At 46.5% G+C, this 27,813-nt stretch overlaps 1 protein-coding gene across 5 annotated transcripts in view; it reads right to left on the reverse strand.

The window, feature by feature from the left end:
• The window catches only part of MYCBP2 (MYC binding protein 2), a 1,909,483-nt gene that overhangs the window by 591,672 nt on the left and 1,289,998 nt on the right, over positions 1-27,813 (reverse strand). For all 5 annotated transcript variants that reach the window (XM_078657470.1, XM_078657469.1, XM_078657471.1 and 2 more), the window contains one exon: positions 572-2,221. In XM_078657470.1, the coding sequence (XP_078513596.1) occupies positions 572-2,221 (1,650 nt within the window). The remainder of the gene's footprint in view (positions 1-571; positions 2,222-27,813) is intronic.

A 27,813-nucleotide genomic window follows, 5' to 3' on the forward strand; every position in this document is an offset into this window, starting at 1 on the left:
AAATTGCTGAGTAGATTCCTCAAGACTAATCTGTTCTGTCTCACTGCTAGTTTTCTCACCAGGTGAGTTTAATTAAAAATTATTAGTCACCAGAGAGTTAGTTGATAGTGAATATGTAGGTCACTATGAGAGGGAACCACTACCGAAAGTATCAATAACTAGCACCTTACTGAAAAATATTTCACAGACAACAAAGGAGATAAAAATTCTTGTAGACTTAAGTCTTTCTTTTTCAGAGAAGAACTGTGCACTAGTGTGTAAAATCGAGACGCATGCACAGATGTGAAAAACATTAAGTGTTTTTAATCCCAATACCTTTCAGTTACACAGATTTCAATCTTTAAGGTTCTCTACAATCTATAGAGTGCTTTTAGTTTGCTTTGTGAAAATATATGTACTCATTTAAACACTATACATTTGAAGTGCAGATGATTTAACAACGGATAATGCAATTGAAAACAGTTTTAACAAAAGCCACAGATATGATTTTGCTTTGTAAGCCATCTGAACTACAATAATTGAGAACATTGAACTAGAGCATAGGTTCACAAGTACAGAAGCAGGATCTTACCAGGGTGTGCTTGTCTCATATGATAGGTGACAGGGTATGGATGAGATTCTCCACACAGTTCGCAGATGGTATCTTTCTCAGGACCTCCCACTGCAAGCTGGGCCATTTCCCCAAACAGATTTCCTCTGGGCCTGACCTCCGCCTTGTCTTTTTTCTTTTTCTCTTTCTTGGATTTCTTGTTGTCCTTATCACTCTCTTTCTTTTTTAACACAGCGCAGGAACCAGGGCTTGGAAAAATCATATTCTGGGATGCTGCCTTAATGGTAGCTAAAGAAATGTCCTCCCAAAAGGCAACTAAGTGTTGTAACGTTATTGGAAGAGGAGACCTGGATTTTATTGTGTGATGACTTGTTATTTCAAAAGCGATCCCATCAGCTTTCCCATTCTCACATTTTTCTGGCAGAGGTGGCTCTTTTAGCATAGACAGCACTTTATTTTTGTTAATACTGCCCATTTTAGATATGTCTGGACCATGTGGCGAAATGTTAAACATGTTAAGTGCAGATGATATTTCTAATGAGTGTCTATTTTTAAGTTTGTTTTCTTTTTCGTCATTTGGTTGTTGGATGGTAAGACTATTTCTTATTGGAGCATGTTCTTTGGAAAGTTCTGGATTAAATTTGAGAAAGGAGGAACAAGCCATTGCATCATGGACTATGCCTTCATGCCAGAGAAATGCTGCAAAAACAGCGCGGGCACACTCTGCCACTGATGGAGACATAGCTTGCTTAGCTGGCTCGACAGGTCTTGACCCATCTGCTTTGAAAAGGAGAGCAGATTTTTCTTTTTTGGGTCTGATATGCCTTGTGGTACTCTTCCGGCTCACTTTGGGAGAAGCTCTTATATCCTGTTCCTCTTTCAGTGGAGCTTTTCCTATGCTAAAGTGAACTTTGGAAGACACCTCGTCTACACTGTTTAGTTCTGTTTTCTCTTCTGATATGTTCTCCACTGTGGAACCAGTCCTTAAAGTGCTTGACGTGCAGACTTCAACAACTTCACTATGAAGGTTCTCTTGCACAACATGAGGAGAAGGAGTACGGTTTTCAGAGGCATGCTTTGCATCTTTAGGAAGAACTTTTGGCTTGGGTGAGGTGGAGCGTCCCCTCAAAGGTTCTGTAAGGGGTACTTTCTTTTTGCGAAGGGTTTCAGGATCCAATGTGTAAGAATCTGATTTGGACCGTTCCCGTGGTGGGTCAAGCTTCGTCTTTGAAGGGGCTGGGGATTTCTGAGGTAGGTTCTTATCAAGAGGAGAGGTTGAGCGTGGAGAACCAGCACCAGGTGAGCCTGATTTTCCTACTGGTAGAGTTTTTAATTTTGGGGAGGTCGAACGTGATCCTGGGCCAGGGGATTCAGCTCTTAGACCAGATGATGTCCTCCCTTCAGATTTTAAAGTCTGTAAAGTGTTGTGGTTTGGAGAAAGTGATCGGCTATGAGAATCTGATCTAAGTTTTGCAGCATCGGATTTTAACATCAACGACTCGCTAGCAGATAAAACTTCATTATTTCTTGGCTTCTTCTGGTCCATGGAAGGCCTGCTTATCCGTCCTTCAAGTTTGGGGGACTTACTGTCTGCTCTGTGTTTTGTAGATACCTCTGATTTTACCACTGGAGATGCTGGTCGACCAGCTACTGGGAAATTCATGCGATCACCTGGGTTAAGCATGTAAAAGAGAAAGGGAATGGTCATTAACCCACGTCGGGTATTTCGGAATTCTGCATCAAACAGAAGTCAGTTAAACAGCTCAGTATAGTTACACAAAATAACCACACATTTGTGATGCTCTTCAATGTCAAATGAAAACAACACACACACCAGGATACCCTGTAAAACAAACATCATTCATAATTTGCACAACAGCAAGTGAACTATGAATCGAAATAGGCTGACAAGACACGCCTTTAAAGAACAGAACTAATAATCAATACACATTAATACAGATATAGAGACCATAATGTAGTTGTATTACAGTTTGGTGTACATCTTTCACTGGTATATTATACTAGATATGCAGTCAACTCTGTGAAGGACAGACAGATCTAAAATAGCTAGTGTAAGACTGCTAAGACGTGTACTTGCATCAATTTGCATGTCTATGGTAATCCATTGGTGCAGCACCGCCATGCAGTAGTTAAGGTGTTTCTTGATGTGAATGCAGTCAAACAGCAATTGAATGATACTTCCTATCTGAGTTACTGAGTAAGCAGCAGTACAAGATGTTCAGCAAGTGAAAACAAGGAGATGAAAAAAATGTCCATAATAGGTTGTCAGACACAGGATGCAACGCTTGAACAATTTGGAACCCACCACCATTGTGAAAATGATATTAAATGGTCTGTGATTTTTTTGGCAACAACAGACGGGAGGGGTGGCTCAATGGAAGTCACACTGTTAAGAATGGGGCCCAGGTACATTGAAAAATTCTGTACAGCCACTGATGGCCTCAATGAAAATCATGAAATATGGACCTTTATTGTATTCTATCATCTATATGCTTTATGATTGTGTATATGTTTAATGTTTTCAGGGCTCCGTTATCTACCTTTCCATCCCATATGAGGGGGTGTTCATATGTAGACTCCTTTTTGTTCAGTCACTTGCTGTATCAACAGTAAAATCAATGTTTTATGGGTTGCGACTTGTACTAATTCCAGTACAGTAATTTTGCAATTAGTATTTATGCTCTTGTCCTTTTGTAACTACGTTTGTATATTAAGAATTCACATTGCTGAGAAATGTGGTTTTTTTTTGGGAGGCGGGGGGGGGGGGGGGTAGGGGGGGTTGAGGTAAAGTTGTTAATATAGTTTGCCCATGACTGATTTGTGTTCAAGTGCTCTTTTGCATTTGGTTCAAAATCTGCTGCCTGCTTGGTATGAATTTGGACATTGTTACCATTTCATCGTGGTTGCCACTATCCTTGTTTAAACTATTTCTTTCTCACGATGGGTGTTAGAAGTTTTTTTCACTTTTCCAGCTCCTCCAGCCTTTATGCCTAATTGAGTTACAGGATTATTCCTCTGACTCTACTCCAAAATGGCATATATAACGATTCTCTGTGTGTGCGTCTTTGTGGTCTCTTGTTCGCCATTTTCTCAAGATTAATTTCCCAAAGTTCCTGTACTGCTAGCCTGCCGCCCATCACTTACCGGCTTGGTTTAATTTAATTTCTATACTGAAACCTCTATTCTACCTTACTGTACCGTTGCAGGGCCAGCCAAAGCAAATGATGGAGCGCCAGGTGAGTCATGATTAGGTCAGTCTTCCTATACAACTTGGTAAGCGAGCAATGGCTGGTTTTCTATTCTGTTATTTTATCCCCATAGATTGCCACAGGGCCCTCACAGATTGCCCTCTCCATTTATAAATTATAGATGGACTCTCTACATCACAGCAAGGCGTGCTGGTAATTTTGTTGATAGTGAACCTTGTTTGGAGTGGATTCATTTGGTTTGTCTTTTCAGGCTGTAAAACCACTAGTTTAAGCAATCTTTGGCAAAAAAAAAGGTTTTCACTTTATGGTTTTCCATGGGCACAACTACTGAGTTACCAGAAAGTATATTTTTCTCCCCTCGAGGCTGTTCAGTTGAGTTAGTTGTCACAGGTGGGAACACTGGTTCTTTCTATTTTCCAATTAGTGGTTCACATTGGTGGTGGCTTGCACAGAGTTGCTGGAACAATGGCATAACTTTCTTGTGACTACCTTGCATGCTCATACAATTGGCACACTCAGCTAATTTCGATTGATTAATGCGCTTCTACCTTTGTTTTTAGTGAACCATATACACTTGCCCTTGTACGCTGAAAAGGCTATAAAGAAACTGGCCAAAAAGCATTGGCTCTGCTTATAATGGAGCTTGACACCTACAACGTAATGACTACAATGAACAGTTGATCTGGAGATTATTTCACATATTGACTAGCTTCTCACTGTATCTCCATGAACAGGTGCTGTGCTACCTTTAGTTGGACCACAGACTAATAGTACATGGTGGACGTCTTTATCAAAGTATTCATTGACAAGGCCAGAGTGTGCTTGAATAGTTCTCACATTAAGTAATAATCAATGTAATGAAATTGTGCTGCAGAAAACCAGACGCACTCTACACTAGTTAAAGATATTCCTTGACAATGGGCTGTGTTTCCATGCATTTTCAAAATGTGCGAAAGGATCTGTGCAAATTATGTAAAAACGTGTATATTTTGTGGTGCCAAAGGCTACGGCTCATACAATATTAACAAATTGTACTTTTAAATAATAAATGTTTTTGTGAATTTATTCCCGCAGAGAATCACCTTTCTTGTGTATGGTTCTCCCTTGGATTGGCTGCATTCCTAACGCCACAGAAGTACAAAATGTGCACAACTTTTAGTCTGATCACCAACATTGCGCTGGAGAACAAGTCAAGATATTGTTGCAGCAAAGGATACACTAATACGCTATTACAGGCAAAGTTTAACAGTAACAAGACTGCAACTCTGATTTCAAGCAGATGCATTCTGAACGAACACAGCTACATGCTGAGGGGAGGGTTTAGTGAACATGTGCCTAATTTCAAAAGTAGGAGCAGAAGTTTACACTTACTTTAAATACATGGGTCTTCAAAATATGGTCTACGTAGAATGAAACAATATGAATCTAGAGCATCATCTCAAAAACACCTTTACAACAAAAAACGACGGCAGCAGAGAAAATATAGGTAGACATCCTCTGATAAAATATTCATTCCTTTAGGAGTGTGGGACACTTCCTAACAGAGTAAACAAAGAGGACACTGCAGTGAAAAACTGTTGAGTAGCACCTTTTAAGTACCTTCGTTTTGTCACACATCGCTCCTACTTCACTATACTATTCTTTGGTATGATTGAATGAACAAGAGTCTTTTTCTGTTTGAAGCAATTATGTTTTTTGACTACAAAGGTAAGGTTGTGTTGATTATGATAATGCTCAACTCATAAAATCTATACGGAAAAACTACAACTATTTCATCCCAAAGAACAAGTTACTTACCTTCGGTAACAATATATCTGAATGAAACATTAGTTAGTGATAGATTCCTTACCTAAGAATTACCCCCAGGCATCAGACTGGATCCGGAAGGTTTTTGTCAGCAGTACCCCTGCGCGTCGGAAGGTGGCGTTGTGCGGCTATGTGTCCATCGTTGGCATCGTGGTTGCCGAGATGACTCTCGCAACAGCTACTTAGATGCCGCCCTCACGCGTGGACGTCAATTCTGTACACGACTTTCCGTGCCAGGAGTGCAGAGCCATGCACGATACTGACCACTGGTGCATTGAAACTAGGGCCCTGAAAGGGATGACAACCCTAGAAATCAGTTCGCAGAATGGGGAGGATGGGTGGGGCGGTAAGGTATCTATCACTAACTAATTTTTCTTACAGATATATTGTTACCGATGGTAAGTAACTTGTTCATCTGAAAGAAACGCGTTCATGCTAGATTCCTTACTTTAGAAAAGATACCCCAGCAATACCAACCCCGGTGGTGAGTCTGCGAACCAAGATCACACCAGGAAGTCCCGGAGAACAGATCGTCAAAGAAGCCGTCTCTCCGGACTTGGCTTTCCAAGCAATAGTGCTCAGTAAAAGTGTGCAACGAGGCCCACATAGCTGCCTGACAGATGTCTTGTAAGGGGACACCACGTCCCAATGCCATAGTGGCAGCCATCGCCCTTGTGGAATGGGCGCACAGCCCCACCGGAGGCTCCTTTCTTGGCAGAGAATAACAGGCTTTAATACACAAGACGACCTATTGGGAGATAGTCCGCTTGTGCACGGCCCGACCTTTCTTTGGCGCCCACGTAGCCAACAAAGAGCTGGTCATCCACCCGGAACTGGTGGATTTGTGTGCAATTCAGGTAAAATAAAGAGTGCATGTTTTGGGTCTAGAAGGTGGAGCCTCTCTTCCTCTCTGGAAGGATGCAGAGGCGGAAAGAAAGTGGGCAAGGTGATGGTCTGCCAGACATGAAAGGCAGTGACAATCTTAGGCAGAAAGGATGGATGTGTTCAGAGTACAACCTTGTACGGATGCACAGACAGGAAAGGAGGTTTGCGAGAATTAGCCTGGAGCTCACTCACTCTCCTAACAGAGGTGATGGTGACCAGGAAAGCAATCTTCAAAGTTAACAGACGAAGAGGCCAATTGTGAAGAGGCTCAAAAGCAGCACACATCAAATAGGTAAGAACCAGATTCAAGTCCCACTGCGGCATTACAAACGGAATAGGAGGGAAAGGTGAGTAATGCCTTTGAGAAGGCAAATGCTACTTACCAGTGTGCATCTGTTCTTGGCATGTAGGGCTGCTGACATTCATATCATAGCATAGATCGCCGCCTAGTGTTGGGTCTGGATGTTTGCACCTTGCTGTCTTGGAAGAGTCTTTGAAGTATCACGAGATAGGTGACTCCTCCCCTGGACTACAGTGCGTATGGGCATCTTCTCCATCTTCAGATTGTTTTTCGCCATTGTGGCAAAGATGGAGTATAGGAAAGTAAGAAATTACCATGTAAATGTATGTAAGGAAGATAACCATGCAGCTGTGACAGGCACCGGAGAGGAGGGTGGGTATATGAATGTCAGCAGCCCTACATGCCAGAAACAGATGCATAATGGTAAGAAGCATTTGCTGTTCGAGGCATGTGGGCTGCTGAATTCATATCGTAGCAAAGACTGTTAGACTGTATAGCAGTTTCTCCTCTAGCGGTGGTCGCCTGTATCAGCTGCAGTGGTTTGAAAAAGAGTTTTAAGGACAGCCTGGCCCACAGCAGCTTGTTGCTTAGCTTGCACATCAACACAGTAGTGTTTGGTGAAAGTGTGTATGGTAGACCATGTAGCTGCCCTACATATGTCTTCTAAAGGAATATTTCCTAGGAAAGCCATGAATGCCCCCATTTTACGCGTTGATTGTGCTTTTGTGGGAACTGTTAAAGTGCGCTTTGCCTTTTGATAGCATATTTGAATGCATTTACCTATCCACCTGGCTATTCCTGCTTTGGAAATGGGATTACCCTTATGTTGTGGTGAAAAAGAGACAAACAAATAGCTGCTTTGTCTTTCAGAATGATTTTGTTCTGTCAACATAATATAAAAGAGCTCTTTTAACGTCTAGTGTGTGGAGAGCTCTTTCAGCCATGGATTGCGGGTTTTGAAAGAAAACTGGCATTTCTATGGACTGATTGATGTGGAAAGTGGATATAACTTTTGGGATAAATTTAGGATTTGTACGAAGCACTATTTTATTGTGGTGTATTTGCATGAAAGGTTCCTGAATGGTTAGTGCCTGTAGCTCACTCACTCGCCTGAGGGAGGTAATAGCATTTAAAAATGCCACCTTCCATGTTAAGAATTGTAGTTCACAGGAATGAAGTGGTTCGAAGGGGGGTCCAATGAGTCTGGTAAGTACTATGTTTAAGTTCCAGACTGGAGAAGGTGGATGCTTTGGAGGGATAATTCTTTTAAGGCCTTCCATAAAAGCTTTGATAGGTGGGATTCTGAATAGGGACACATTTCTGTTTTGAAGATATGCTGCTATAGCAGCAAGGTGTAGCCTTATGGATGAGTATGCTAGATTACATATTTGAAGATGTAGCAGGTAACATATTACATTTTGGATGGAGGCATCCAATGGATTGATTTGGTTATTGTTACAGTAAATAACAAATCTTTTCCATTTAGCTGCATAGCATGCTATGGTAGTGGGACGCCTTGCTTCCTTGATAATGTTCATACAGTCCGGAGGCAAGTTTAGATATCCGAACTCTAAGACCTCAGGAGCCAGATCGCTAGGTTCATCTGATTGGGATCTGGGTGCCTGATTTCTCCATGGTTCTGTGTTAGCAGTTGTGGCGAGAGGCGCAGTCTTTGGTGAGGCACCACTGAGAGTTCTAGGAGCGTCGTGTACCATGGCTGTCTTGCCCATGTGGGAGCAACCAGAATCATTGTGAGTGACTATTGCCTTAGTTTGCGTGCCACTAATGGAATCATTGGGGTTGGTGGAAATGCGTACGCAAATCTGCCTGACCAGTTCATCCATATCGCATTGCCTTGTGACAACGGGTGTGGGAACCTGGTGGCGAAGGACGGGCATTTTGAGTTTTCGTTTGTGGCAAACCAATCTATGTCTGGATGTCCCCACTTTTGGAAGAATGGTTGGAGAACTTGAGGATGAATCTCCCATTTGTGTACTTGCTGACTGTGTCGGCTTAGTTGGTCTGCTATCTGGTTGTCTATCCCTGGGAGGTGTTCTGCCAGGAGATAAATGTTTTGTGGAATTGCCCATCTCCATATGCTCTGTGCTAGGTGAGACAGTTGTAGGGAGTGTGTCCCTCCCTGTTTCTGGATGTAGTACATGGCTGTCATGCTGTCCGTCCGGATTAACACAGCCTTGTTGCGTAAGTATTTTTGAAAGGCTCTCATTGCTAGGAATACTGCTAGTAATTCTAAGTGGTTTATATGTAGTGTCTTTTGTTTTGCTGTCCAGAGACTTTGGACTGTATATTGAAGGAGATGGGCTCCCCAACTTGTCAGTGATGCGTCCGCTGTTAGTACTACCTCTGGAACCGGCTCCTGGAACAGTCGTCCCTTGGAAAGGTTTTGTGGGTTCCACCACTGCAGAGAGCGGTAAGTGCGACTGTCTACCAACACTAGGTCTTTTAGTTGTCCTTGAGCTTGGTTCCACTGGCGTGCTAGGCATTCCTGTAAGGGGCGCATTTGAAGCAGAGTATGAGGGACGATGAATATGCAGGAGGTCATCATGCCTATAAGCTGCATGAACACTCGAGCTGGTAGGGAGTGTTGTGGCTGAAATGTTTGAATGCGAGATTGTATGTTGGCTATCCTGGTTGGAGTTGGATATGCTTTTGCTACTAAGGTGTCTATTGTTGCTACCAGATATTGCTGTAGGTGGGAGGGTTGTGGATGAGAGTTTGGGTAATTTATTGAAAATCCTAGACTGTGCAGTAGATGAATTGTTTGTGAGGTGTGGCTGGCACACTGTTCGTATGAGTTGGCTTTTATGAGCCAATCGTCGAGGTAGGGAACACATGGATGTGTTGCCTTTTGAGGTGTGCCGCTACTACTGCTAGGCATTTTGTAAAAACCCTTGGAGCTGTAGTTACCCCGAAGGGGAGAACTTTGAATTGATAGTGCTGACCCTCTATTGTGAACCTGAGGTATCTCCTGTGAGCTGGATGTATGGGGATGTGAAAGTATTCATCCTTGAGGTCTAATGTGGCGAGGAAGTCGCCTTGCTGGAGTAGTGGGAGTACCTGTTGTGGAGTGATCATATGGAAATGATCTGAGAGTATGTATTGGTTCAAAGGTCTGAGGTCTAATATTGGTCTGAGTGTGTCATCTTTTTTGGGAATGAGGAAGTATAGAGAGTATACCCCTGAACCTTGATGTTGTAATGGGACTGGCTCTATGGCACCCTTTTCTAGCATGGATAGCACCTCCCGTTGTAACAGTGTGATGTGTTCTTTGGACATTGGACAGTGTTTGGGTGGTATGTTGGGTGGAGTAGAAGTGAGGTCCAGGCAGTAACCATACTGGATAATTTGCCTCACCCACCTGTCTAGTGATAGCGTTCCAGACTGGTAGGAATTGTGTTATTCTGCCTCCGACTGGTGTTAATTGGTCTGGAGGGAGTGTGAAAAAGTCACTGTTTGGTGGCGGCGGAGGCTCGGGTGTTATTACCACGTCCTCTGCCTTTGTTATTGTTCCCTCTATAACCTCCTCCATTGGAGCCTCTACTAAAGGTGCCTTGTGTAGTGCTCTTGAATGCTGAATTAGTTTGGGATGTGTGGCCTCTGCCTGAGCCTCGAAAGGAGGAGCGACGAAAAGAGCTCCTAGATTGTTGAAATTGAAGTGCACCCATGGACTTAGCGGTGTCAGTATCTTTTTTCATCTTTTCTAAGATGGTATCAACCGCAGGTCCAAATAAGAAATCCTGATTAATAGGTTGATTGAGTATGGTAGATTGCACTTCATTTTTAAACCCGGAAATGCGGAGCCAGGCATGCCGGCGTAGCAATACACTAGTGTTGACAGACCTAGCGGCTGTATCAGCTACATCCAGGGCGCATTTTATGGATGCGTTAGTGATGAATTTCCCTTCCTGTATTAGGTCGTTTGCTTTTGCTTTATAAGGTTTTGGTAGGTGTTGTAATAATCCCTCCAGTTGGTCATAATTTGCTCGGTCATAGTGTGCTATTAGAGGTTGGGTATTGGCAATCCTCCAGGTGTTTGCTGCCTGAGAGGCCACTCTCTTCCCTGATGCTTCTAAAATCTTCGACTCCTTGTCAGGAGAGGGGGGGGAAGGGGGGCATCATCTGTTTGTGAATTAGCTCTCTTCCTAGCATTGGATACAACTAGGGAGTCTAGTGGTAGCTGAGATCGGATATAAGCGGGGTCTGTAGGGGCAGGTTTATATTTTTTCTCAATTCTTGGATTGAGGACACGCACTCTGGCAGGGTCTTTAAAGATGTCTGGTGCATGTTTTGGTACTCCTTTTAGCATAGGTAATACACGTACACTCTTCTCTGATGTTGGGAATGTGTTAAATAGAAAGTCCTCTTCTATCGGGTCAGTGTGCATGTGTACGCCATGATAGTGAGCTGCTCTGTCCACTAGTTGGTTAAAAGCGACAGTGTCGTCAGTAGGAGATGGCTTTGTGAGGTATGGAGAGGGATCGGGTATGGGTTGTGTATAGTCTGTGTCATCAGGATCATTATGGTCACTCCATGTGTCATCTGGGTTTCCTTGATCGTCAGGTTCTATAAAGTCATCCTGAGGATCTACACCCATGTCTTCTTCCTCATCATAATCTACAGGTGGAGGAGAATATGGAACATAAGGCATGGTAGGAGTGAAAGGAGGAGGTGTGAAAGGTCTTGAAGGGGATGTGCCAAAGTCCTTTTTCTTAGGAGGAACAGGAGAAGGGGCTTCAGTGTCCAGTCTTCTTTTGTTCTTATTGTAGACGGTTATATGTCCTGTGTCAGGGTCTATATACAGTCTTTGTTGTTCTGGGTACACTGGATCTGGATGGAAAAGGTCTTCCTCTACTGTCCGTGGCTTCCGCGCTGAGGGTTTTGGGTCGGTCGCCTGCTTGTCTTTATTCTTTGTTTTCGGGTCGAGTGTCTGCTTAGGCTGGATGTCTTTTGTATGATGGGCAGGCTTCTTTGTCTCGATGGCCTTCTTCGGCTCGATGACCTTCGGCTCGACGGCCGTCTTCGGATCGACGGCAGTCTTCGGATCGACGACCTTTTCCGGGTCGACGACCTTCTTGGGATCGATGGTCTTTTTTGGATCAGCGAACTTTTTAGGGTCGACGGCCTTCTTCGTATCGACGACCTTGTTGGCGTCGACGGGCGTTTTTGGGTCGACGGCCTTTTTATGGTCGCCGACTTTTTTGGGTTGAGTGTCTTTGGCCACTTTGGGAACTGTTTTGCTTGTTCCCAGGGTACTGGAAGGCTTGGGTGTGGTCTTCGGAGCCGAGCCGGAAGGCGGAGCTTTTGAAGCGGTGTTTCGGTCACGGCTAAGGCTTTTAGGCGATGCTTTGACCGGAGCCTTGTGTGGAGGTGGAGGCGGAGGAGGGGCTTTGGTACTCACGGTTTGATCTGGTCATCGGAGTCCGATTGGTCCTCTACGGCGACTATTTCCAGATCGTCGGAGCCCTGCGCCTCTAGGAGTGGGAGCTGTCGAAGTACATCCTAACCCAATGGCGGAAAAAAACAATCTGAAGATGGAGAAGATGCCCGTGCGCACTGTAGTCCAGGAGAGGAGTCACCTATCTCGTGATACTTCGAAGACTCTTCCAAGACAACAAGGTGCAAACATCCGGACCCAACACTAGGCGGTGATCTATGCTACGATATGAATTCAGCAGCCCACATGCCTCGAACATCTATTTACGACAGGGGACTTAAAAATAGGGCGCTGATCATGGAGCCTGTGAAAGGCCAAAATTGCTGAAAGGTAGCCCTTAATAGTGCATAGAGCAGAGCCCTGCCGGGCCAAAGACAGAAGGAAGAAAAGGACTTCTGAAAGAGGGGCAAAAAGGGGAGCCACTGCCTTAGCTGTGCACCATGCCACAAACTTGTTTCACCTACAGGCGTATACCAACTTAGTGGAGGGACGCCTGGCTGCCAGAATGACATCACAGACTTCAGGAGGCAAGTCGAAAGGAATCAACTGCTGCCACTTAATCCCCACGCAAGGAGGTGGAGATTGGACAGGTTCGGGTGGTGGACTGCCACGGCTGCTGTGACAGAAGATCCTCCTGAAGAGGCCGTTGGTTCAGGGGATCCACGTTCATACTGAGTAGCTCGGGATACCAAACTCTTCGAGCCTAGTCCGGGGCCACAAGAATGACTTGGGCCCGGTCGCACCTGATCTTCTTCACACTCTGGGCAGAAGTGGTGTAGGTGGAAATGCGTACAACCGACTGCAACTCCACTCGCAAAGAAAAGTGTCGCTGAGCGAGTGCCACATGGGAAATTCCAACGCACAGTACTGCTGACAGTGCATGTTCTCTTCAGAGGTGAATAGATCTAACCAAGGCTCTCGCCACTGTTGAAAGAGACCTTGCGCTACTTCTGAGTGAAGACGCCATTCGTGATCCATCATGCACCTGCAGCTGAGTTTTCTCCACCCTGGCATTCAAAGAACCTGCCAAGTGTTGAACCACCAAGGAAATGCCTTGACGTTCCAGCCATGTCCAGAGATGCAGGGTCTCCTGACAGGGTCCACAACACCACCCTGCCCTGTTTGTTCCAGTACCACATGGCAGTGGTGTTGTCTGTGAACACATGCGCTACTCTCCCCTTGACAGAAGAAAGGAATGCCTTCAGCGCAAGTCAGATCGCCCAGAGCTCCAGAAGGTTGATATGGAGCCTGGACTCCGCCGGAGACCTAGGCCTCTGATCTACGCCTCTCTCATGTGGCCACCCCATCCCAGGAGGGACACATCCGTCACCACTGTGCTCCGGTTGGGGAAGGCCGAGGGATCTGCCATTGACCCAATGCCGGTTCGTGAGCCACCACTGCAAATGTTGTGCAGTGCTCTCTGAGATCTAGACGTAATCAGACAGGCTCCCCTGATGCTGCTCCCACTGCAGAGCCTGCATATGCCATCTGGCATGATCGACCAGCAGGATGAGGGAGGCCATGAAGCTCTGCAGCCTCTGGGTTATCCTGACCGAAACCCAGGATAGAGGATGTAAGATCGGGATCAGAACCTGAATATCCTGGACTGGCCATTAGGGAGGATAGGCCCGAAAGTGTTTTGTATCCAGAACCGCTCCGATGAAGAGGAGCTTCTGAGGGGGAAATAGGTGCGACTTTGGCACATTGATGGAGAACCCCCGAAAATGCAGGAGGTCGGCCGTAGTCTGGAGGTGGGAGCCTTCAACAGCCAGTCATCGAGATAGGGGAAGAATGGAACCCCTGATCTGCGCGGATGAGCTGTGACTAAGGGTGGGCGGAATTTGCGTAGTCGCGCTCTGCAAAGCTCAGCAAAGCTCCACAAAGCTCCGCAAATTGGTAAAAAATATCTGCGAGAACGCAAAGTTCTGCGAACACGCGGAATTGCTTGTTCCGCCCATTCGCGATGATTTTTTTCTGTTCATGAACGCTGTTTGCGTGCTCAGGGGGAAATATCTCGAACACGCATTTTAAAAACGCAAACAAGCAACAAATTACATGAAGCCGCAGATTGGGGAATTTTTGGCAATTCTGCGTTCTCCACAGAACGCGAAATTACCCAAATTCCGCGAGCGGAACGGATTTTACTGTCCAGGCCTAGCTGCGACCACTGCCATCCCTTTTGTGAACACCCGGGGGCGCTGGTAAGGCCAAAGGGGAGCACAGTAAACTGAAAGTGCTCATGCGCCTACTGTAAACCGCCGGTAACACCGGTAATGGGGAAATATGCGTCCTGCAGGTCCAACGCTACTATCCAGTCTCCGGGGCCGACGGCAGAAAAGACTTGAGCCACAGTTAACATCTTGAACTTATCCTTACGGAGGAAGCCATTGACGTCCCTGAGGTCCACGATAAGACGCAGGCACTTGTCATCCTTGGGCACCAGAAAAAAGTGGGAGTAACAACCACGTCCTACTTCTGGCGCAGGAACACGCTCGATGGCCCCCTTGGCCAAGAGGGCTGCGAGTTCCTGTTGAAGAAGTGCCAAGTGATCCCCCGACATGCGGTGGTACTGGGGTGGCATGGCTGGAGGGGAAGTCTTGAAAGGGAGGAAGTAGCCCCTTCGGACTATTTGTAAAACCCACCTGTCCGAAGTGATGGTGTGTCAGTGGGGGAGGTGACGGCGAATCCTGCCGCCCACTGGCGTTTGATGGGCCTGAAGAAATGAACTAGGAAGGTTTGGAGGCAGTGGTGGCTGGCGTGGAGGTGGACTGACCAGCCCAGCGAGTCCCATGTCCACAGCCGTGCTGAGACTGTTGCTGCGCAGGCCTGTGGCTCTGAGACGAACTTGTCAGGGCACCCCGTCCGTGGCCGCAAAAGGAGCAAAAAGCAGAAGGCAGAGTAGAGTGCGTGGCAGAGAGGCCCAAGGACTTGGCCGCAACCCGCGAGTCTTAAAGCGCTCTAACGCAGTATCTGCTTTGTCGCCGAAAAGGCGATAATCATCAAAGGACATGTCCATCAAACTGTTCTGGACATCCCCAGAAAAAAACAGTTGTCCTCAGCCAGGCGTAGCAACGGAGCGCCACCGTCGAGGAAATCGCCCTGCCCAGCGATTCGTCGGTGTCAAGGCCACAACAAATAGTGAACTTGGCGGTATCCCTCCCTTCAGCTTAATTTCCGCGCCTCCTCCGGACATTGAGGCAGCACACGCGCCACCGTATCCCAAACAGAGCGAGAATAACGGCCCAAGAGGCATGCAGTGTTTACAGACCGCAGCCCTGAACTGGCGGAGTAAAAAATCTTCTTACCGAAATGCTCCAGTTTCTTCGATTCCCTGTCCGGTGGTGCGGTAGGGAAGGCGCTCTGGGATGCAGAGGCTTGGACAACCAAGTTCTCAGGGGTGAGGTGTTGGGAAAGGAATTGGCCGGGTCCGGGCGATGGTGTCGGGCCACGTTCCTATCCACAGGAGCCCTTGTGTTGGGCCTGGACCAGGTGCCCCGCAGGGCAGCAGCGGCTCCGCAGAGGTAGCCACTGGCCAAAGCACTTCTGTCAGGAGGTTAGTCCTGACGACCACTGTAGGGAGCACGAGGTGGACAGCCTCTGCTGCTCTACGCAACACCACTGAATAAGTACCAACCTCCTCCGTAGCCACAGTAGAAGTAGACAGTGAGCCAAGTTCTGGTGAGAAATCCAGATCACCGGCGTTCCCCCAAATCCTCTGCCAAATCCGGGTCAAACTGGCATTGGGCTGGGAGGGGGTCTTCGGACCCCTCCAAGTCCTCCCTGTCCTCCATAACCTTCTGGGCAGGTGGGAAAGATGGAGGAGGATGGAGATGGGGATAAAAATTCCCGGTCGGCGTCTGGGTCTATCGACACCAGTCGGCACTATCTCCATGTCGGGGTGGAAGCCAGGGACGACATCGGCTGGGAAGCCGGCCGACACTGGTGGCGGTGCCGTAGACATCTATGTCAGTGGACGTCGTACTAGGTCAACTGACATCGGCTGGGATCCATGCATGGATCCATGGGGGACTCGCAGCCGAGGTCGGAGCCGTCGATGACGTCGGTGCCGGAGCTGCAGACGAAGAAGGGCGAGGACCCCCAGTTGGACCCGAAAGCTCGCCGGTGGTGCCAGACGGGCCAAGGAGGTGGGCCATGGCTGACAGAAATTCCTACAGCTGGGCCGGACTCGCCGACGGACCCGGGAAGGACGGGTAGGCCGACGGCGACTGCGTAGGCTCCACGGGAGCCACGGGGGAGGCACCACCCGCACCCTGAGCCGTGTCACGGGACAGGCTGGGGGAAGGCGAAGAGCGACGTCGCTTCTTTGACTTCTTGTGCTTTGCCTTACCTGACACATTGAATAATGGTGGCGGCTCCGCAGCCAGTCCCTCGACCTTCCACGGGACCGGGACCTTGAACGGCACAGAGCCGACTCCCGGGCCACAAGCAACTTTCAGGACATCTCCTGCAAAGTTTTCAGAGCCATGACCCAGCAGTCGGGGCACAACGCGGGATTGTGGTCGCGCCCCAGGCAGTAGAGACACTTGCGGTGCGGGTCCGTCACCGACATCATGCGGGAACAAACCCCGCAAGACTTGAAACCGGGCATCCCTATACACCAGGAATCAAAGACTCAAAAAAGACAGAGACAAAAGTCCCCAAAAACTCATTAAAAAATTGACTGGGGGTACTGCTCTCTCCGGATCGGCGCTAGCCGGCGCGGAAAAAGAAAGAACTGACTGACGCGCGAGGGCGGCCTCTAAGAAGCTGCCGCGACGTTATCCCGGCGATCACGACACCTAAGACGGACACGGAGCCGCACAATGCCACCTTCGACGCGCAGGGGTACTGCTGACGAAAACTTGCCAGATCCATTCCGACGCCTGGAGGTGATTCTAAGGTAAGGAATCTATCACTAACGTGTCTCTTTCAGATAAAACAATGGATGCTCTTGCAAAGGATTGTAACAAAGATTAATTTAACAGAAGGTAGGGTGCATACTCTTCAGCTCTATAGAAACCAGGGTGGCATTGGGGTTAAACCTTCTAGTAGAGGCCTGGACTCCGGTGTGGGATGTTGCAGGAGAAAGGCAGGATCTCCCAAGGCAGACCTATGTCTACTCCCAACCTGCCTTTCACTGAGGGCATGATCCTGGCTTTGCCCAAGTGCTTAGCAGGGTATCCATAAATAAAAGAGGTTCATGTGAGGTCTGCTCTGGCTGCAGAACATTTATTAGGACATTTGTATTGACCTCTGTTGTGGTTAGTTTTAAGTTGAGGACCTCTGCTGCTCTCTTTCACCATGGCAAGGAAGGCAAACTCCTCTTAGGCCGTGCCAGGATGGGGTGAGTACAGGCAAGTGTCTTGGGGGGTGTTGAGGCCACCGGCTTTCTGAATGTCTAAAAACAAGTTATCATCATAAACCTGCGATGTGTCGTAATTGTTTGGGTCAGGCCAGTTACAATGAAATGAAAGCGTTTCCAAATCAGAGTATGCGAGGAGGCAAGGTAGCGTGATTTCGGTGAAGGTCGAGATAGAATCCTTTCAGAGTCTGAAAGGATTATTGGTTCCTCCTCCGGCATTAGGGCACGTGCTGGGTTTCGGCATCAGTCGTGGTGCCTAGGAATAGGCATCAGATTTGGAGTCACGGCTGACCTTGTAACGAGGGGCACAGTTGGCATCAGGGAAGGATCTGCTAGGTAGACTGATTGGTGGCCCCTTGGTTCCTTAGTGATAGAAGACACTCCAGAAGGATCAAGTAGAGTACCGAAGGTTCACAGCATGGCCTTCTTGAAGGACTGCATCTGGCTCAGTGTCATTGATGGACCTGGATACTCAGAATGGATTGGGCCTAAAGCCAGGATCGGCTTTGAGGTTGGTGGGCACTGCGTGACTCATTGTGGCGGGACATGCTTCGTCTTCTGCTTTTTACACTTACCTGATGACTTCGAATGGCAAAGGCGTTCGCAGAATCAGCCTCAGGAAAACAGTGCTTCCACGCTCTCAAGCAGAACTGGGCCTTTCAGCGATATTCCGCATATAGAAAGTGGCCCTGCATTCCCGAATGGCCTTCGGGATCATTTGTGCACACTTGTCAAATGATGTAGAGCGATGCGAGGAGTCCAGATACCAGTGTGTCCGTCACTGACATTTGTTTCTGGCATTCCGGATATGGATTGAACTCTGTCATTTTAAGGGAAGACATGTCTCTTTCACACCAAAAATTTTTGGGAAAAATTGTGAAGTAAAGTCTGTCAAGCCTGACAGAACTAAAGGTAATGAGCTCTGGATCCATGCCTGAAGGCTTGGGAAAAAAAGGAACTGACGTCACAAGTAGGTGTCGCCTATGTAGGAGTACTGAAGTTAAATCTGTAACAGGACGGACCCGCTGCAGAGCTGCATATCGCCACCTAATGACACAAGGGAATTGCTGAGAAAATGTGTCAGATGTAGTCTGTTGCTTGGAGGCTTTCACAAGGAGAGGAATCTACACTGAGAAGTATCCATCAAAATCTATGTTCTAAACATATTATATTTGATTTATATTCAAAAGCTTTTTAGGGACTGTACAACAGCACTCATGATAAATACTACAAAGCTGAACAACATCTAAAATGACTAACTAAATAGTTGGCAGTTAGAATTAATTATTAAAAAGTAATGTTTACCAAAGCTCTGATAATGTGATCAAGTAGGATTTGTCCTGCTTGTTGTAGGGGAGGACATTTTAATGTACAAAAGCGTCTATGGAGACTTATTTTTGGACACATCTATAAGGAGTTGATAGGAGGAGTGTAATAACCTATTAGGACAATATAGAAGCAAACAATTTTGCAGTATTCTATTTGGCTTGTGTACAACATTTGTTGCTATTTCGGAAACTCCCTTCTTTCTAAAATAAAGTGGAAGTATTTTTTAAGAGACTCTGTTTTTCCTAAATGAAGAAACAGTTGTCAATCATGATGATCAATGCCAAAGGTAGAAGGCCTTGGATGTTTCATGATGAAAGGTGTGTTTTTCTTGTGGCCTGAAGATAGATAACAGAAGTTAAAGCAGCTCTGTGTACTTTGCTGTCTTGAAGCTAATTATCTTTATTCTCAAAAATCCACCATTAGAGTTTATGGATACTCTCTCTAAAAAAAAAAAAGTCAAAATTCAGTCTCTTTACAAACTCCTATTCAAAATTGTGGACGACTCAACCACTAAGTATTCAGCCACTGTCACTTACCCAAAGAGTTTACGTCGCCAATCCCCTTCTGAATGCCAAAGCGTAAGTGGGAAAGCATTTCCAGGGCCATTTTACAGGAGTTTCAGTATGAAGCTTCAGTAACTATCAAACAAGGCATTTTAGAGATCCTGAACCACACACCCAATGCACGCTATATGTACGTTTTTATCATAAATCTTAGATTAGACCCACTGCACAATTCAATGCAGTAAACTAATGAGGCTGAAAGTCAGGCTCATCAAAAAAACAATCTACAATGTTCTTCGAATTAAATATTTAATCTAAAACTGGGCAACTTCAGATCACTAGAGTTTTGTTCGGTTAATACGTTTTAAACAAAACTATGGCCTTCCTTAAATGCATGTTTTAAACAATGCAGATGACATCTCATTGAACCATATTTGGGTGTTTCAGAAATAACTACATTCAAGATTCACAGATTTGTACACCAGCCTAGATATTAATTTACAGACAGCTTTAGGAAAATACGTCCAACGGCACACACTAAAAACTTAGGGAGGAAGAAAACTCCAGAATGTGTAGAGTAAAAATAGGAATTGGACCTCTCATTGGCTTCTTCAACACACTCTTCGTACACGTCCATTCAAGTCAAAAGCTGCTTTTCAATTAAACACAAAACTTCAAAAGTGGCTTTTGTAGATGGATAGTGGGGACTAACTTATGTAAAGAATAGACTTATGAGAAGCACACTCTTCTTATGAAATTGGACGACCGCATGGAAGCCATAGCAATATTACGCTGCACAAGACCTTTAATAAATTGTTTTTACACATACACACAAATCTATAAACATGCATGATGGAGAACTTTTTAAGGGCCACGCACCAAGGTACAAAAATAGCACAGCTGGAAAAAAAATGAAGCGTATGGATGGGTGAGTGAGAGCTGGTAAGCAACGGAAATGGTAAAGCTTCATTCAGAAATGGGCGATTGGCGTGGCAGCTAAGGCTGACAGACTTACTCCGAAGTGGCGGCTGAGACTGCTGGAAGGAAAGGGGCTCTCCAAACACAAATGTGCTGTGAACTAGGGAAGAGGGAGGTTTTGCGGCTTGGTCACACATGGAAGGAACTGGGAGATTAGGCCGTGACTGAATGGGATTCAGCACGCCACTCAGCTGATCACCTGCAATGGGTAAAACAGTAAAAACTAAAACCTGTTATTCATTCTTTTCAAACAACATGGCAGAGATAAACTGTCATATGAGCATAATATAAGAATATGAATCAAGACTGACAGTTTAGGAGCTCTGACTACTGATTGAGAAGCTATGACCCTTTGCACTTTTAAGGTCAAACATACGTTCAAAGATAACCCACTACCGAAATCCTCCGATCGTCTAGGGAGATTCAATAGTTAATTTGAAGCAACCCAATAAAATTAGCACTCCACAAGGGAGACAGCACTTCTTCATGCAAACTAGCTATACAAATAGCTAGTCCTCCAAGCCCTACTACTGATATTTTTGTATTTATTTTGCTACCTACCTGTGATTTGCACTAAATAAACAAACTCTTCGTTTTTTGTTTAATTCCCAACCTTTCTGTAAGCACTTGGCTACAGAAAAGCTTAACTGCCCAAATAGGTCTAAAATGGCTGACGTTCCTTTGGTAGAACAAATTCAAACTCTATACTTCCAGTTTGTTTAACAGAGTGATATTGATAACTGTTGTCATTTAAAATACTGGCTCTGTGAGCGCAAAGTTGAGAACTAGTTTTGCAAGGAAATAATGTCTACCAAGTCAGTGTATATTAACTCTCAGTACTCTATTAAGGCAGAACAAAAATTGGATTGGCCATGAATTGACATAACTGTACACTGGGTATTTTCACTTACTCTACCAACTTTTAGAATGTCTTCAATTACTCTCTCCATATTCAATAAAAGATACCACCAGAAGTGCAAGGTTCAAAACTGATAATAAAAAAGGTTTTGAAACAGATTGCTGCAGGATTGAATTGCTGTACAGCTTCGTCAAAGAGACATTTTTCAGCTGTTTTGTGTGTGCAGCAGAAAACAACTCTGACCTGCCATTAATATAACAGTTACTAATAACGACAACTTAGGTCTTCAGTCCATTAGCAGACCTCCCATATTCTGTATCTTTCATACACCATGGGATGCACTTGCCCCGTTGAGGAAGGGAAATCGAGATCTATCACAAAAGCCATAGAAGGGTTGGATACATTTGCGACACACCAGCAGACTAATCTCAAACCTCCATATACGCCTCAAATGAAAAACACAATTTACCTTGTATACTGAGCCTTTTGCAAGGGTGTCACTAGCACAGAGAACAATCAGTCCATTAGGTGAGCACTTTAACTTGGCATGCTCCAGACTTGGTGTCTGCAAACAGTATCACCAACGAGGTTTCTTTTTAGTTGGTAAAGGAAGATCAAGAACATGAACAGATGGAAAAATATCTTTATCATATGAATTTCTGATAGAAATTCCAAAAGGATGAAAGGATGAATTTAAAGAATAACCTTGTGCATATACAACAGAGCATGGCCCGGTCAGAGAAAGAGTTTGCAACTTACTTGCTTGGAGCCTTCAATGTCACCAACATAACATCATTGGAACCACTAGACTAAAAAACTGACAAGCCAAAACAAACAAAATAGATAAGTCTCACAAATTAATGAGTCTCTGAACTGGGAGAAGTCAAAATTATTTTTGACACAAGTATTTCAACAGACACCTCCTGCCAAATACCACTGGGTTTGATGGTTCAGTGGCTAATGCATTCATTCACTCCAGAAATCTCTGTTTGACCTCATGGTCACAGGTTTGAGTGCCAGCAGGCTAACTCAGCCCTTCACTCTTCAGATGTAGATAAAATGAGTATCACTGAGTTGGGTAGCATAAAAACTCTTATTTCAGTGCCAATGGTGAACGTGCATTTTACAAAAACATGTTAAATCATGTGACTAGCTAAATGGCTCAGCTCAAAATACCAGTACTATCCAAACAAGATATAAAAGAATAAACATGGTGCAAGATGAAGGGCAGATAATGTATCAGCTTTTAAAGCACGCATAAAATCATAAACACTTGCTCATACACTAAATTGCTCCGCCCACTTTCATATTTAATAAATTCTTAGTCAACCTGCCTAGATATCTATTATTCATGATGCCAAAGTAAGCTCACCGGTCAATGGCACATTAGTCCGCTCAGCAACCACAGGATTAACCATTGGTGGCGATGACTCTGGAGGATATGCTATGTAGTGACAGATTGTACTGCTTAATATCTCCAGGAGTCAGGTTGGATCCAGAGCTTTTCTTAGCACTGGTGGTAGGTGCCGTTGTGAGACTCCATTGTACTCTGTACTGTCCTGTAAGTGACAGAGCAGAGGTGCTCATAAGTGCCTCACTTGTGCGGGAACATCCTTTTCATCATCTTTTTATTTCATGCTTTCATACTCACAGCAAATTGTTGCTGACAGTGGGCTGATCGCTAGTTGGGACCTTTTGAGGATCAAAAGAGGCCACTCCTCAGAACAGAGACACAACATAGCAGTGAGGAATCTGCATTAGATAGAGCATCCACCAGAAAGACTGTTACAAAAGGTAAGTAACTTGTTCTTTTGATGGATACTTCGAACTGCTGATTCCTAACCTTGGGAATAGATAGCAAAGCAGTACCTCCCAAAGAGGTGGGTATGTGAAATAGCTAAGCCGAAAAAAATCCTGCAGGATCAAGTGGGCATAAGTTTGGGGAAATTCAAAAAGTGAGGAATCTGCAGTTAACAGTATCAATCAAGAGTATGGGTTTAGAGGAGGCAAACCTAGCTTCAAGCATCCACCCACAAATTAAACAGGCAAGTAAAAAATGTTTAGTTGTCATCACTCTATCGCCCCGCATAGAGGTGTAGATTATGGTGATTCACATGCAGGACCCCCAACCTGTTACTGAGACAGAAAGTCCTACAGCAGTAAATATGCCTCGGAGGGCGTGTGCTCAGGCTCAACAGGTAAGGGAACCATACCCTCATGGCCCAATCCGGGGCTATCAAAATGAAACTGGCCTTGTCCAACCTGACCGTCCTCAGAATTTGAGGCAGGAGAAGGAGCAGTGAAAAGAAGCACAGAAGACAGGCACTCCACTGCAATCAAAATGTATCCCCTGATGACCCTCTTGGCAAGAACTGCAGCTTGAAGTAAAATCAACGCTGTGCATTCTCGACTGTCAAAAAGGCACCTCCCCACTAATAGAGGATGTTCTGAGCTCGTCTGGGGTGAAGGTGTCATTTGTTTTCTGCCTGATGTTATGTGCTAAGCTCCTCTGCCCCTGCATTTAGTGACCCCGCTAGATGATTGCCTAGCAGAGAGATTTCCTGAAGATCAAGTCATCTTCAAAGGCATAGCGTCTCCCAGCACAAGATCCAAGGACTGACACTGCACTGCTTGATGCAGTAGTATATGGCTGCTCTGTTATATGTTTGGGACTGCACAGACCTTTCCTTGGCAGACGGGAGAAAGGCTTTCAGAGCCATTCAGATGGCACTAAGCTCCAGGATTTTTAAATAATATATCTTTACTGGTTTTAAACACAAATAGTAACCAAGACGGACATATTTGCTATGAAAAATTCACGCATGGCTACATATCAAAATCAAATGAGAAACAGGGGACTCATAGTGAGCTAGAGATGCCATACCTTGTCATACCAGACCTAAAGAGGAAGGCTGGATGGACCACTGATGTGGTCGCAACTAACGGGAACATGGCGATAGGTCCGGGGGCAGGGGAACACAGCAGAGTGGGACACCCAGAGACATCCACCCTCCGGTGCAAAGGAAACAGCGTGTGACAATAAGGAGTCAAGCCCCATCTGATTCCACCACAGTGAGGCCATCCAGCTCAGCCTTAGCCCACTGCAGCAATGTGGCGGTTTAGCAATTTATGCCGGGGCTGGCGTGTGCTTACCAAGACATCGAGATCTGCCGCTTAAACAGCACAAAAGCAAGATCAATAAACTGATTCAAATACTTATCCTCTTTAGCCTTGGGACAAAGCCTGAGGAGGCATGATTCAGGTGAGGGCAGGAACAGTTGGTTCACCACTGGAGAAGGCCCCCTTCACTATTGGCCACTCCCAGACCATCTGGTAAAAATCTGCCACAGGTTCTACATCTGGGCTATTCAGGGGATGTGGCAGGGAACATGTGTTTTATGCACTGTGGCCTGAAGTAGGCCAGATGCACCAGTTACTACTTGTGTAACGATATATCTGTAAGAAACATTAGTTAGTGGTAGATATCTTACCTTAGAATATCCACAGGCATCAGACTGGATCTGGAAAGTTTTGCTTAGCAGTACCCCTGCGCGTCAGTAGGTGGCGTCCTGCGGCTCCGTGTCAGTCACTGGCATCGTAAGCACCAAGATGACGTCACGGAGAGTACTTAGGCACCACCATGCGAGCTGATGGCAGTTCTGTACATGACTTTCTGCACCAGGAACGCAGAGCCATGCAAGATACTGACCATAGGTGCATAAAACTAGGGCCCTAAAAGGGATGACCTTAACCCTAGTAATAAGTTCGCAGAACGGGGAGGACGGATGGGGCAGTAAGGAATCTATCACTAACTAATGGCTCTTACAGATATATCGTTACACAAGTAGTAACTTGAGCATCAGAAAGAGACATGTTAGTGATAGATTCCTTACCTTAGAATAGATACCACAGCAATACCAAACCCGGTAGTGAGTCGGCGAACGAGATTACACCAGAAAGTCACCAGAAAGTCTTGGAGTACAGAACGGCCAAAGAAGCCGTCCCTCCGGACTTGACTGTCAAGGCAGTAGTGCTTGGTAAACGTGTTTAGCGAGGCCCACGTAGCTGCATGACAAATGTCCTGCAAGGGAACGCCACATCCCAAGGCAGTAGTTGCTGCCGTTGCCCTGGTGGAATGGGCGCGCAACCGCATAGGAGGCTCCTTCTTAGCCAACGAATAACAGGCCTTGATGCAGAGAACGACCCACCGAGAGATGCTCCGTTTGTGCACAGGCCGACCTTTTTTGGCGACCACGTAGCCAACAAAGAGCTGGTCATCCACCCGGAACTGTTGTGTGCAGCTCAGGTAAAAGGAAAGCGCACGTTTTGGGTTCAGACGGTAGACCCTCTCTGGAAGGATGCAGAGGCGGAAAGAAGGTGGGCAAAGTGATAGTCTGCCCGATGTGGAAGGGCATGAAAACCTTTGGCAAGTAAGAAGGACGGGTCCTCCGAACCACCTTGTCCGGATGAATAGAAAGGAAAGGAGGTTTAGAAGAAAGAGCCTGGAGCTCACTCACTCTTCTGGCAGAGGTGATAGCTACCAGGAAAGCAGTCTTGAGAGTGAGAAGACAGAAAGGACAGTTATGAAGGGGCTCGAAGGGAGCGCACATCAGAAACGTCAAGACAAGGTTTAAGTCCCACTGAGGCATGATAAAGGCACCAGAGGGAACATGTGCGTAATGCCTTTTAGAAAAGGGTGCACAACCAGGGACTTAAAAAGAGAAGGCTGATCAGGAAGCCGTAGAAAGGCGGAAATGGCCGAAAGATAACCTTTGATAGTGCCCAGAGCAAAGCCCAGCTGGGCTAAAGAAAGAAGGAACAAAAGAACCCCGGAAAGATGGTCATAAAGGGGATCCACAGCCTTTGCTGTGCACCATGCCACAAACTTGTTCCATATGCAGGCATATACCATTTTTGTAGAGGGACGACTGGCTGCCAGAATTACATCACAGACCTCGGGAATAAGATCGAAAGGTGTCAACAGTCGCCGCTCAATCTCAACGCATGGAGGTGGAGGCTGGACAGGTTGGGGTGGAGAACCGTCCCCTGCTGCTGCGACAGAAGATCCTCCCGAAGAGGCAACTGGATCGGGGGATCGATGGTCATGCTGAGTAGCTCAGGATACCATTATCTTCGTGCCCAAACCGGAGCCACAAGGATGACTAGGGCCCGGTCGCGCCTGATCATCTTCAGCACTCTGGGCAGGAAAGGTGTACGACAGACCGCACCTCCACTCGTGACGAAAAGCAGCTCTGAGCGAGTGCCGTCTTGGAATTTCCAACGCGCAGAACTGATGACATTGTGTGTTCTCTTCGGTGGCGAAGAGATCTAACCAAGGCTCTCTCCACTGGCGAAAGAGACCTTGCGTCACATCCGAGTTCAGATGCCAATCATTATTCATCAAGCACCGTCGGCGGAGTGTGTCCGCCCTGGCGTTCAGAGAACCTGCCAGGTGTTGAACCACCAAGGCAATGCCTTCATGTTCCAGCCATATCCAGAGGTGCAGATCCTCCTGACATAGTGTCCGGGACCCCAGCCCGCCCTGTTTGTTGCAATACCACATGGCGGTGGTGTTGTCCATGAACACCTGCACTACACTTGCCCAGACAGAGGGAAGGAATGCCTTTAGTGCAAGCTGGATCGCCCACAGCTCCAAAAGGTTGATATGAAGCCGGGACTCCGCCGGGGACCAGAGGCCTCTGATCTCCGCCTCTCCCAAGTGGCCACCCCATCCCAGGAGGGACGCATCCGTCACCACTGTGTTCTCTGGCTGGGGAAGGGAGAGGGATCTGCCCCTGACCCAATCTCGATTTGTGAGCCACACACTGCAATTTTGGAGCAGTGCCCTCCGAGATCTGGACATGATCGGACAGGTTGCCCTGATGCTGTGCCCACTGGAACTTCAGGTCCCACTGCAGAGCCCGCATATGCCATCTGGCATGAGTCACCAGCAGGATGCAGGAGACCATCATGCCCAAGAGCCGTAGGGTCATCCTGACTGAATCCCAGGATAGAGGTCAAAAGATCAGAATCATAGCCTGAATATCCCGGACTCGTCGCTCGGGAGGACAAACTTGAAACAGTATTGAATCCAGAACCGCTTCAATGAAGGGGAGCTTCTGAGAGGGGATCAGGTGCGAGTTCGGCACATTAATGGAGAACCCCAGCAACTGCAGGAGATCGGCCGTGGTCTGAAGGTGGTTGAGGACTGCCTGGGGCAAGCCCGCCTTCAACAACCAGTCGTCGAGGTGGGGGAAGACTGACACCCCCGACCTGGGCAGGTGAGCCGTGAACACCGCCATCACCTCCGTGAACACCCAAGGGGCGCTGGTAGGGGAGCACGGCAAAGTGAAAATGCTCCTGGCTTACCATGAACCGCAGGTAACACCGGTGGGCCGGCAGGACGGGGATGTGAAAATAAGCGTACTGCAAGTCCAACGCCACCATCCAGTCTCCAGGGTCGAGGGCAGCCAGGACCTGAGACACAGTCAGCATTTTGAATTTCTCCTTCTGGAGGAAGCGTTTGACGTCCTGGAGGTCCAAGATGGGGCGCAT

The sequence above is a fragment of the Lissotriton helveticus genome, chromosome 8 (assembly GCF_964261635.1).
Source record: "Lissotriton helveticus chromosome 8, aLisHel1.1, whole genome shotgun sequence".
Lineage (NCBI taxonomy): Eukaryota > Metazoa > Chordata > Amphibia > Caudata > Salamandridae > Lissotriton > Lissotriton helveticus.